The sequence below is a fragment of the Ischnura elegans genome, chromosome 5 (assembly GCF_921293095.1).
Source record: "Ischnura elegans chromosome 5, ioIscEleg1.1, whole genome shotgun sequence".
NCBI lineage: Eukaryota > Metazoa > Arthropoda > Insecta > Odonata > Coenagrionidae > Ischnura > Ischnura elegans.
This window is the reverse complement of record NC_060250.1, coordinates 21249088-21261336: the sequence shown is the minus strand read 5'-3', so window position 1 is coordinate 21261336 and position 12249 is coordinate 21249088. Positions and strand designations below refer to the sequence as shown.

The 12249-nt window shown below is 37.2% G+C and overlaps 1 protein-coding gene across 1 annotated transcript in view; it reads left to right on the top strand.

The window, feature by feature from the left end:
- Window positions 1-12249, top strand: part of LOC124158566 (eIF-2-alpha kinase activator GCN1) — an 85582-nt gene that overhangs the window by 23492 nt on the left and 49841 nt on the right. The window contains exons 11-16 of the mRNA XM_046533722.1: window positions 178-343; window positions 2281-2543; window positions 4189-4375; window positions 5120-5244; window positions 5336-5514; window positions 11050-11272. Coding sequence (XP_046389678.1) covers window positions 178-343; window positions 2281-2543; window positions 4189-4375; window positions 5120-5244; window positions 5336-5514; window positions 11050-11272 — 1143 coding nt within the window. The remainder of the gene's footprint in view (window positions 1-177; window positions 344-2280; window positions 2544-4188; window positions 4376-5119; window positions 5245-5335; window positions 5515-11049; window positions 11273-12249) is intronic.

The following is a 12249-nucleotide window of genomic DNA, read 5'->3' as shown; positions in this document are numbered from 1 at the left end:
GTTAGTAGTTCTAGAAGAAAATCCTTGTTTACTGCATATTTTTAAGGAATTTTGTTCAAATGCTGTGGCTTGCCCATAACTTTTCTTTTCATCGTGAATAAAAATACAGTAATGTCAAGTATTTGTGCAATGATGTGTAGGTTTAGGGATTAATGCATAATTATTTTTTGCTTTCAGGTACCTGTGGTTACAGAAGCTCTGTCAGCTGCTCACTTGCTCTTAAAAATATCAACAGCTGATGTTGGCATCCAGTCAAAAATGTCTGGTGTGATGACGATTCTTCTTGACATGGAGAAACAGCTTTTTGTCTCTGAGAAGTTCCTTTCCCTTGCATCCGAAGATGGTATGTATCTTTTTAATGTGTGTACTCAATGTTCATTATTCAAATGTAAAGAACATTTATTTTGGTATCTTGAATCTTCTATTTGAAAAGAAAAAATGAAGAAATATTATTATTTTAGTGATTAAAGTGACTTAAATATTAGTGATAGTGCTGATACTGATTTAGTGATTAGTGATAGTAATAAACCCTTAGTAATTATGTATATGTTTCTCAGGAATGTAGGTGAAAAGTGTGTAGTATGTATGTTCATTGGGTAAAAATGTTCCATGTTGCTGACCTGGAGAAAAAATGTAATTTTAAGTCTACAAGAAATGTCGCAATCAGCAAAAGAAATTTTCATCAATCAAATATGCATTTCTATGCGAAGGTTTGATAAAACTTTAATAACAGCTAAAAATATGGGTAGTAAAATTTATTATAGTGTACACTCGATTATCTGAGCTTGTGATGAAGAGAGGGGGCACAAAAAATCAGAAAACTCAAATAATCCAATTTTACACTCTTATTTCTAATAATGTTAATTATTTACACAAGTCAAACAATATTTATTCGTTCATGTACATAGTCTTTCTTTTTTTATTGCTTCAGTGACTCATTTTAGAGCTTTTGTCACCCGGCCGTTAATCTTTTTAGCTGTAATAAGGTTCTTGTACTTGTATTCCCTATGCTTCACATGCTGCCCTTACAGCTGTTACTCCCCTCTTCTCCAGTTTGGCATTAACTGGTCATTGAAGAAACATGCCTAAGTGCGACAAAATCTCCGATTTATTTCGGCTGTATTTAACCCCATGTGAGATCCATGGGAATAATTTTGCATTTGTGGTATATAAAATGCATTTAAATATCGTAGAGAACATTTTATTAATTAACAATTGGTTTTCATTGAAGTAATCTCCCAAATTTAATCAAGAGCTTTTTCTGTCGTTCATCTTCTTTTGCAATACTAGAGGAGACGTCCTGGTTAAGTTGTAACATTCCTTGTCTGCTAAGAAAGAAATGGTATACCTTTTACAATAATGGATGGGATTTTTAATAGAAATAATAAGCCTTGTTTATTCTTGCAATAAAATATGAAAATCCAGGTTTTTTTGTCCTATTTTACTCATTGCAAAGATCGCGGAAAACATTGAAGGAGGATGAACTCATGCATGCATTAACCATGCATAAATAACCAGGAGTTAATTGCATGATAAGAAATTTTTGGATGATATTTGAGAGAATTATAATCACAATTAACTAAAAAATTGGTATTTAAAACTTTATAGTTGTTGCCCTAGAAGAATAACTTGTGCTGTTAGTTGTCACGTAATCATTGAAATCAAATTCAAGAAGTGAAGGTAAGATGGTCACAGTTGATTTAGGAATAAATTAGTACCATTAGATTGACTTTGATTCAAAAAGTGTCAGGTGTTGGAAACCAATGGGGGAGTGAAAGATTATGTGAAGACAAATAACCCTGGCTTGCCAGTGGAAGGTCCCAGAACTGAATTTACGAAAGAATGCTGATGAAGGAGTGCTACCCGGTAGATATAATCAACTCTTGTTAAAATTTCATCTGAATGTTCTTGCTGATAAGCAGAAATTCAAAGTTTTGGATAACCTATGCGTGAACCAATTATGAATAAACTTTATATTGAGTAAAAAATTGTCTGGAAAAAAAATTTGTGGCCTACAATACGGTAATGCTCAATATGAACAATTTTTTCATTGTTTCAATAGAGAATGAATTGGGACGTATAAAAATTAATGTTAAATGTGGTATAACATCAAATGCAAAGAAATTACATTTGAATCCAACTATTCCTGTTGCCACATGAATTTTATAGGTACGGATCTTGGTGGTGTTTGTGGAATAATAATGTCAATGACAATTTTGAGCAAATGTTTGTCTTTTTGATGTGGAATTAATATATGGCCCTTTGTACCTTCTATTCCAGCTCTTCAAAGGGTTTTGCAACTGTGTGAACTGTTGCTGTTGGACCATGGGCAGGCTCTGGAAAATGTGTGGCCAACAACAAAGCCTCACAATCCTGTGCACCGAGCTGTTGTTACATGTTTGGTGCACCCTGGTGCATCTCATGTTGTTCGCAAGCAAAGAGAATCCATTGTGAAAAGGCTGGTGTCTGTATTGGGGGGAACTCAGTTGGCTCGCTCGCTGCTTACTGAGCTGACCAGCTTCATGGAAACTGCCAAGATCAAGGTAATGGGGAAGCTTTTAACTATAAACTTAAAGATTAGTCACCTGAGTTTAATTATTTGGAATTGTATCAAAATGCCTAATTGTGGAAAAAATCATAGGAATAGATGTGCACCATGATGAAACGTGCTGTGAAAAATTAGTTTCCTGACCTTGATTTTAATTGGTAGTCTGGTATGCTGCCAGTCACACCACAAAGCCTGGTGGCTTGACTTGAGACAATCTTCACTTAAGTGGTTGTACGGTTCCTCCAAACTTGTGTTGATCAACAATCACTTGATGGACAGTCATTTCCCGATTTGAGATAATATCTCACATCTTCTCCAGTAACACTTGATCAAGAATCATGGTCATCACAAGATGACGGTTATGGAACATTAATATTCTCATAGTCCCCCACAATAACATTTTTGTTGGTGGGTAACATCATGTAATTGACATAAGTATATGCTTGACAACTACGGGTATGAAAAGTTTTGCTCCTCTTTAATGTATACGAGGTGGAGGAACATGCACTTACTTCAACTAAGGAAGTTGACATAAGAACTAGGAAAGGAAATTTTAAGGAAATTGGTGGCTATCATTGTTTCCTACCTGAAGGGATGCTGTGCAAAAATAAATATTCTTGACATCTACATCAAATGCCAATGTTCTGATAAAAAAATCCACTCCAGTGTCCATAAAAACTCAACAATCATGTGAAATGAAATCCTGAAGTTTCTCAAGTACGACTCAACTAAATAGTCTCTGAACTAAATACCTCGCTCTGAAGTTGGTAGAAAGTAAATATTGAACAAATCATGTTGGGCCACTATAGCTAAAAATACACATCAAGAAGCATAACAAAATGCAATTGTTAAACCATCACTCTTGATATTTTTAAATTTTTACTTTAAAATTCCTTGGCCGTTAACATCTTGTCACAGCGTACCTCATGATTGTGTCTCTTTCATATGTTATTCAAAAAATACATACGTAGTTCGGATGATATTTCATGCTCTATCGATGCTGAAGGTATTTGTCGTACATGAATAAACACCACTCAAACGGGAAAACACAATTAGAGAGAAGCAATTAATTTAATCAAAAGCTGTTTGAAGGTGTCTAATCAACTTTTTTGAAAAAGGCTGAACTACAGCTTTCCTCTTATCTTGATAAAGGAGCTTATAGCAGGCAGTGTCTCCCTCAAAAAATCGGTTTGATTAAGGTCAACAAGTCACTCGATTGTATACATTGGTTTTGTCCGCATATTCTGCCATATGAAATAGTTGAATGCTGGGATGCACAATAAATTTTGTTGGTAAAGTGGCGGGAATTTGAAAAACTTACAGACAAATGTTCAAAAGTCTGAATTTAGCGTGCGAAAGTCAGGTAAAAGGTGTCCATTGGAAACATACGACAGTGTGAATGGTACAAAAGTCAAGGACCGCCAGATGGGACATGAAGACGTGGTCCCCATGACCCCTTTTGTCAAGATCAGCCTAATGCCGACGCTGGGTTTCTCTCCACCCTTCCTTCCCTACCCTTCTCTATTGCCCAAATGACCTTAGCTGTCTGTCACCTCCTCCAAATACCATGCCTGCGAATGTTATTTAATTTGGAGGAAATGTATCTGAAGGTTGATATGTATGTTGCTCTGTGATTTCAGGCCAAGGATGCTGACCTAGAGAATCGAGAAGGACTGGACACGGGCGGGGTTGTTGGGGGGGGAGAAATCCCCCCCAAGCTCTTGGTTGAGTGCATCGTTGCGCTCTGCTCAGGTTCAAACATCACAATGGAAGATGCTCATCTTCTTGCTTTAGATAGTATGATATGCTGCCATCACCCTGCAGTCTGTAAGTTGTGTTGTCTAAAATTAGTTTATTTAAATTTATTATTGTTACCCAACAATTTTTAAAATATCAAAAATTCCTGTTAACTTGAGTTCATTCTTTTAAGCAGCAGTTAGTGAGTGCCAACCAGCGGTAATAATGGGAATATTTGGTAGGCAGCATCATTACAGTATAGCATACTTGTGACTTGCATAGTTAATCAACTTCAAATCATTTAAAAAAGAGATATGTCTCTATGTTGTATCTTTTTTCTCTAATACATATTGTCCCACTTATTTGCTTGAAGTTTCACGTTTAACATTTAAGTAGATATCTCCCTCTGATCTTTACTTTGTCAAACATCGTCATGCACAAGTTGGTTAAACTTCTGCTGGAAATTTAATAGCAATGTGAATGAAATTAAAGTATGAATAAAATAAGTGAATGCAACCTTTCAAATATTATGCTAGTGTATTAAAGATAACTGCAGGAATAACCATTGAGTTACTTAAACCAAGTAGGAGTCTGTTTCTCTTGTGAGTCTCTAAAAAAAATTCACTGTGAAAGCTGATCTGGGTAGCATAACTTGAAGCACTTAATCCAAATGATATCAATGGCTTTTCACGCTGAATATCCCACGTTTTTAAAATGTTGGTTTAATTTGTAACTGTTGCTTAACTCCTCCAGCTATTTTGTATGCATAGGGGAGTTGATTTTAATCCATTTGTCAAGTTTCTGTAATGTACGTCTTTGTTTTCTTCTTTTCAGTTTCTGCCTCTCCTGATTTATGGTTAAAAATTCTCAAGCACATGAAAGTGAATCCTAATGATTTTATACTAACAAATAAAGAACAAGTTTTAAAAATTGCTCTAGAAAATTATAAGAATAACAATGTAAGTTTATTCATTTTGTTTTCCATATCATTATTCCTCTTTTTTTTAAGTCTCTGGACCTCTATATGTACCTAAAAATGTCTATTTTCAGAGTTGGGAAAATTTGCTATGCACTTTAACGAGGCTGAATCCAGAAATTGTGTTACCTCCCTTGGTTAACGTTGTATCTCAAACACTGAATGATCCAAGTGTGCTCAACATAACCAAGGATGAGTATTTTATCTACTTAACCCCTGAAGGAGAACTGTATGACAAAAGTGTAATCAGTGGGTGAGTAAATCTTAAATCTTAGGTTATCTTTTCGATTATGGTCCTATCATATAATGCTTTAGTATACATCTCATTGGATTGAAGCATTGCCCATCATGGAACTAAGAGAGGCTGTCTCAATAGGATAGCTTTCTTCGTCATTGAAATGAAACTATTATTTGAGGCTTGTGACGCGTCACTTAAATTGCATATATGGCTTCATACTTGCATATTTTACAATGCAAGAGATAGGGTTTTTCATCAACTGAGCGTTTTGGAGCATTTAAGAAGCACGATGCTAGGAGAAACGTGTGGTAGTAATCACATATTTAAAGTATCTAGGTGTGAAAGGTTTCCTTCTATGTGATTACATAATTAATTTTACTTGTCATACACCCTTAACATATCAATGTGGGCCCGATTTTCATTTAAGTCATCAAACTCGGCCGTTAAAATAAGAAAGAAAAATTGAGGGAGGTTTCCACCCCACAACTTCGATTCAAATACAGCTTTTTACAAACGGCGAACACGGTTTGAAAGAGGGAAGCTTGCTGAAGGCCATACACAGGATTGGAAGACTCGGAAGTGGATAATATTCACGTACAAGCGTGCTGCGCCCGCTCCCAGCGGGCTTCCCCCGCTCTTTTCAATGCAGGTCCACAGAGGGATAGGAGCGTTTCTAATTTTATAATGTAGAAAAAAAGGCAGGGTCTTATGTACAAATTTAATTGGAATGTTCATGTACAAATTGAGGTCAGAGGACCTCTTTAAACACAACATTGGAACTAATTACACTATCCTCTGTTAAACACACATGATGACTCATACGTATCAACAGGAGACTTGAATGTGGAATCAGCCACATTTTGATAAATGTTATTTAAAGAATGCGAGATATTGTTGCAAATGAACAAATGTATCAGTTTGTGCGCAGTTAACGTCTGGAATATTTACCGTTTTTTTTTATTATTATTTAAAAACCAATTTTAGGAAGCAATAGCAATATTTAGGAAGTAAGGTATGCCGTCGCATGTTCTCTGATAAATTCTGTGCATTTTGGTACCTCATTTGTAGAGTTTGGTTGCGTATAAGTTGAGAAAAAGGTATCTATACAGTAGGAATAATATAGAAGATGGAGGTGGTGAAAGGGCTCCCGGTCTGACCGGCAGAGCACGTCAATTGACGTGCTCCGCACTGGATGTGTTAATCACTCCAAATTGCCTAATTCATGAAAGATATTATATTTTTTAACTAATGAGCTGTTTCTGGTAATGTGGGAATGTTACTGTGAAACTGTCCCCTTTGTACTGAACCACCGTCAGCTAACTCAGTGTTGTGGACACCGATGTGGTGCCGGAATTGCAAAAAAATTAACAGCTGTAAACCAACACTTTGCAGCTGTTGCACTACTGTATTTTTAAACATCTCATGAAATTAATCGGAGGATTTAGGAATGCTTATCTTCTCTTTGATTTATTGCTTGTATTTTGGAATTTTATTACGTAGGATTTTACTTTATCGTGGTGTGCACTAAACCTTTTTGCTGCTGTGAACATACTATTACATCCTCCCTGCCACGCGCTCTGCACTTTCGCCGCATGTGATGGGTAGGTTTGCAGAGGGTGGGCCGCAGCCAAAGGGTTAAATGTTGCTTCTGATTGTTCAAAGGTATCACCATTACTTTTGAAAATGTGAGAGGCCTCATTAGCCTGCTCATATAAAATTCAGAACTCAGGATTCAAATCGCCCTTTTTTCTTTTATGTAAACGGCTGTTGTTTTAATACCCCCGTCGCATTCCTTTTGAGATGGCTGGCTGGATAGCTAATAGATGTAGATGAATTTCCTTCACTGTGACCGCGGTACATATTCTTCCTGTATCCTTAGTACTACGCAACTTTCCGTTGCACGTAAGTGTTGCGTGGTAGTATGCGTATCCAGGATATTCCAAAATTATGTCTTCGAACTGATTAACATATAAAGTAGAGATGTGCGAATAGTATCCGCGAATACTCGAATACCTCGAATAATAGAAAGTATTCGATATTCGAGATCTCGAATAGTTATGCCAAAGGTACCGTCTCGAATACCTCGAATACTATGAATTTCGCGTCATACACTATCGCTCGCATGTCGTTGGTAGTTGACTCGGAAAAATGAGAACTCTAGTCGTCTAGTGCATGCAGCGCCGTTTTAAGCAAGCTGACGAAATTCATCAAATTCACGGGTTCGAGCGGTGAAAAGAGTTCGACGTGGGGAACCGAAATTGATCGGATGAAAAAAATCCGAAATTCCCAGGTGTCCCTTATCAGGAGAACCTCAGTTCCGTGGGATAGCAACATTGGCGCATTTCCCACGATCCGCTATCCCCATCCATTCAGCGTTCGCCCCATCCCCTCAATCGATTTCCTCTTCCCCGAAAACAAAAAAAGGTCCCGGCTCGTGCAGGGATCGTATTACGAAGACCTCAGCTTTGAAAAAAATATCAAGTTACCGGAAAATAATAGAATCTTGTTTCACCCTTCCCTCTTTCTCCCCACTGACCATTTTCCCGCATCCATCTTTTGATAAAATGAGAGGAGGTGTTTGCCGTGTGTCCTTTGTGGCTAATAATGACAGGCACTTATTTTGAATCTTCCCCATGAGATGAAACTACCATAGGGAGGAACTCAGTGCCGTGGGATAGTGACATTGGCGCATTTCCCACGATCTGCTATTCCCCTCCATTCAGCATTCGCCTCACCCACTCTTGACGATTTCCTCTTCTCCGAAATCAAACAAAAGATCCCAGCTCGCGCAGGGATTGTATTACAAAAACCTTAGCTTCAAAAAATATCAAGTTACGCGAGAAAAATAAAAACGTGTCTCGCACCCACCCCCTTTTCTCACCCACTGACCTTTTTCTACCTACCTGCTTCGAATTTCCCCCTTTCTCGAGGTCAACTGCTGCATGAGTCATCTACTAGCCCGAAAGGTGTCTAACAATGACTTTCGGCAATTGTTATTACACCTTTATTGGATTGAAATATTAGTAATGTGCGCGTAATTTAAAAAAGAATAAGACCAAACACGACATATTTCTGACTTTATTTAAGCATTTTGCGCAGGAAAATAAATACCGGGAAGAAGAAGAAATACGACGGAGGCGTAATGCTCAAATAGGGTGGTTTCCTATTATTTTTTATTGCCTAAATCGAAATATTAATACTCCTGAAGTACGTATTTAACGCTTTTAGAGTTTTATAAGACGATATCTATTTTTCGCGATTAAATTAAAAGTGAAAATTTTCAAGCGCACGAAAACGCGACGGGTAAGTATGAATGCCGGGAAAAACTCAGCGTGACGTCGTTCTGGTTCCCGCTGCCGCAAGTGAGGTGACCTTGGGGCGAGGCTCTGAGCGCTATTACGACGCAGGATGCTAGCAGGTAGCCGAGTACCATGCTAGCTGGTAGCGCTTGGCTTAAATAAGGTTTATTAATACCTTATCAAACAGACTGTGTGATTATTAAGACATGTCTCCCTGAGCTCTGTGCCTCATGCATGCATTGGTAACCTCAGACGATGTAAAACTCTGATCCTCTCGTGTAAAAACTAAGTCCCTGTGATGTCACGTGGAGTGGCATCGCATAGGCGCCAATCTGGCCTTTTTCAAATGAGGTAAAATTGAACATTGCCATTAGTCTAAACCGGTATTTCTAGAACGAAATAATTTGTATATTATGAATACACTACTGGTGGGTAACGAATCACAATCAATACCTTTCGTTTTCTTTAATGAATGAAACTACCCTATTGTTTACATAAAATTAAAATATTCCATTAATCAGCTAAATTCCTGTTTGAATCCTTTAAAGGCAATCACAATTACTCGCCAAAATCTTGGGTTTCCTGCTGCATAGGCGACCTAGTCAAACATTTTCACATTCATCGTTTAGTATTCGAGGTATTCGAAATTCGAGGTATTCGAATATTCGAGCAATGATTTAATATTCGAATTCGATATTCGAATTCGAGAAATCTACTATTCGACCCATCCCTAATATAAAGCTTTATTCTTTTGAATGTTTCATGGTGTATTTTTTTTTAACCATTTCGCACTGGGCTCCTTCACGGAAAGTTGGTTAGTCGCTTCCTCCACTTAATGACCTTTCCCTTTCCTTGGCAACTGGGCAAATATAATCCTCGACCCTTTTCCTGAAGGCAGCCCATCACAGCGTACTTTTGTGGTCAGTTTATTGTTACTAGTGCGATTTTTAATTTTTTTTTAATTGTTACTATTGCAGCAAAAGTCAGTTCATCAATGTATACCTTTCATTTCGCAATGTTTCTAGAACTTTTAAATGAAGTTCTACGGTTATTTTTAGGGTATGCATTAACTAGCATTTATAGCGAAATTCATTTATAATACGTTTGTATTCAAAGGTTGATAAGAGGTTATTAAAAATAGTCGCTGTAATTTTGGCTCACGACAAAGAACTGAGAGAATCATATTTTATTACATGACGAGGGCTTTTTTTCATAGGAGTTCACCGCAAATGTACACTTTGAATGTGGCTAACAGAGTAACGTATATCTTTAGATGTAAATCATAACAATATTGCTCCTATAAATTTGTTAGTAAGGATAAAAAATAACAATTAAACAACTAACCTTAGCGTCTCCAACATTTGTTCTAGGCAATGATGAACTCTGTTAATATGAATGCTAGAGTTCTGTTTAAAATTTGGAACTCATCAGCAGAACATCCAGAATGTAATTCTTGGCATTAATTTTCAATAAATGCAACATGTACGTTTTTAGTTATTCTAACTTATAAACAAATAAGTGACCATGAGCACCTTCCTTGAGTGGGACATTGAGTGCTGAAATGGGCCGAAATAATCCCCACACGGACAATAAGAAAGGGTCGAACCTCTCGCGCCTAGGGACCCTAATGGCACTTGGGACCCACTTGCCATGCTTGACCGCAAAGCCGTGAAAACATGGCCTTCGGCCTTTAGTGTCGAAAAATTCATGCCGTGAAAACTCGGCCTTTGGCCTTTAGCGTTGGAAAATTCAAGCCGTGGAAACACGCCCTTCATAGCGAAAGGGTTAAAAAATAGTTTTAATAAGTTCGAGGGCTTGTCCAAGTCCGTTAGTAGTTGCACAACTATTTCACTAGTGAAATCATGCAATACAATTTGTGTCCTAGAATATTTCAAGTTGATTTTTCCATAAATTATTTTGAGATTAGTATCTTATGGCTTCCATTCTGATTCTTGTTCTTAGGTCAATAACCAGTGGAAAAAAAACAAATATACCCATCCATTGTGTCTTGTATTGTAAATTGAAAACATTGAATTTCTATATAGGATCAAATGATCAATTTTTGTCATTTCCTGTGAAATTTTATTTTTAACTTACACAGTGCATTTTGCCACTCTGTGGCATATTAATGTGCTGTATTCATGTGAAATTACAAATTTTGACGATTCTATCATGAATGTTCAACATTTACACCAATTTAATCCTGAATTAATTGATTTTATTGAATGTCTATGTTTTTTATGCTTTATAGTCTCCAGAATGAGAATATGATGAACACCATGAACATGAAACGTGAAAGTAAGGTGTACAGTTACAAGGATCAGCTTGAGGAGCTTCAGTTGAGGCGGGAGTTGGAGGAGAAGAGAAGGAAGCAGGGCAAAGGCAAGTCGGAGCCAGAGCTGAACCCAAAGCAGAAGGAGGCGAGGCGTTTGCAGCTGGAAAAGGAGAGTGCCATCCGTGCCAAACTGAAAGAGGTACTATTCCCTTAATCATGAAATAACCTAGTTTTATTATTATGGTAGTGTTGAGGTAAATATTTGTTTATTGTAATAAGTAAAAGGTATTTCTTTTACCATTACATCTCTTTTTAGAGTACCTATTGATGGTAGTGTCTTTTTTGGCCAAATTTTTATCTTGTACACAGCAACATAGCCAGGAATTTCATTCAGGAGGGCCAGGGGGGGAAACTTAAAAAAACTTCCAAAACTAGGGGGGAAAATTTTTGTAAAACAAAGTAAGTGAAAGTATTAGACAAAAGTATTTGTCATGGTAATGGGTTTTAAAATAATTTTAACACTTCATATTTGAAAAAACTTCATTTTTTACAGAAATATTTTGTAAATTCATGATTTTTCAATATTTTGTGATATTTTATGAAAGATAATTATTGTATTTTTATGTTTATGGGGGGGTCCGGGTCCCCCCTGGCTATGGCACTGCTTATATAAATTCCTAGCGAAGGTTGCCTCTGAGATTGGAAATGAAAGAGTTGCCTTATGTAATCCTCTTGGAAGACCTGTTTTTGTGTGAAACAAGGAATATCCTGAGTATTAACCTTTTCCCTACTGTACACGTATATATACGTGTGGACGTTTCCTGACCCGGGAGACAACGGGCGTATATATACGTGTGAGATTTACCCGGCCATGAGAACGAAAGCCGTATGTATACGTTTTCTAGCTCCCCCCTTTTAGGATGGTCGTGGGTTCACGATGTCTTTGTCTAGGGACCCAACACTTCGGGGTTTAGGATTAACCCTCGGAATCCGGGAGCAGGTACCCGGACTCATCGTCTTTTAGAACCCCTCTCAGCGGTACGGGACAGCGGTCATTCAATTGTTTATCCAGTCAATTTTCGAAATAAATATTTGTTCATTTCTCAAGAAATATACACTAAGAATTGAATTATTTGTCTTTTGAGCAGCGTTTACAATTTTTAAACGAAATTCTAC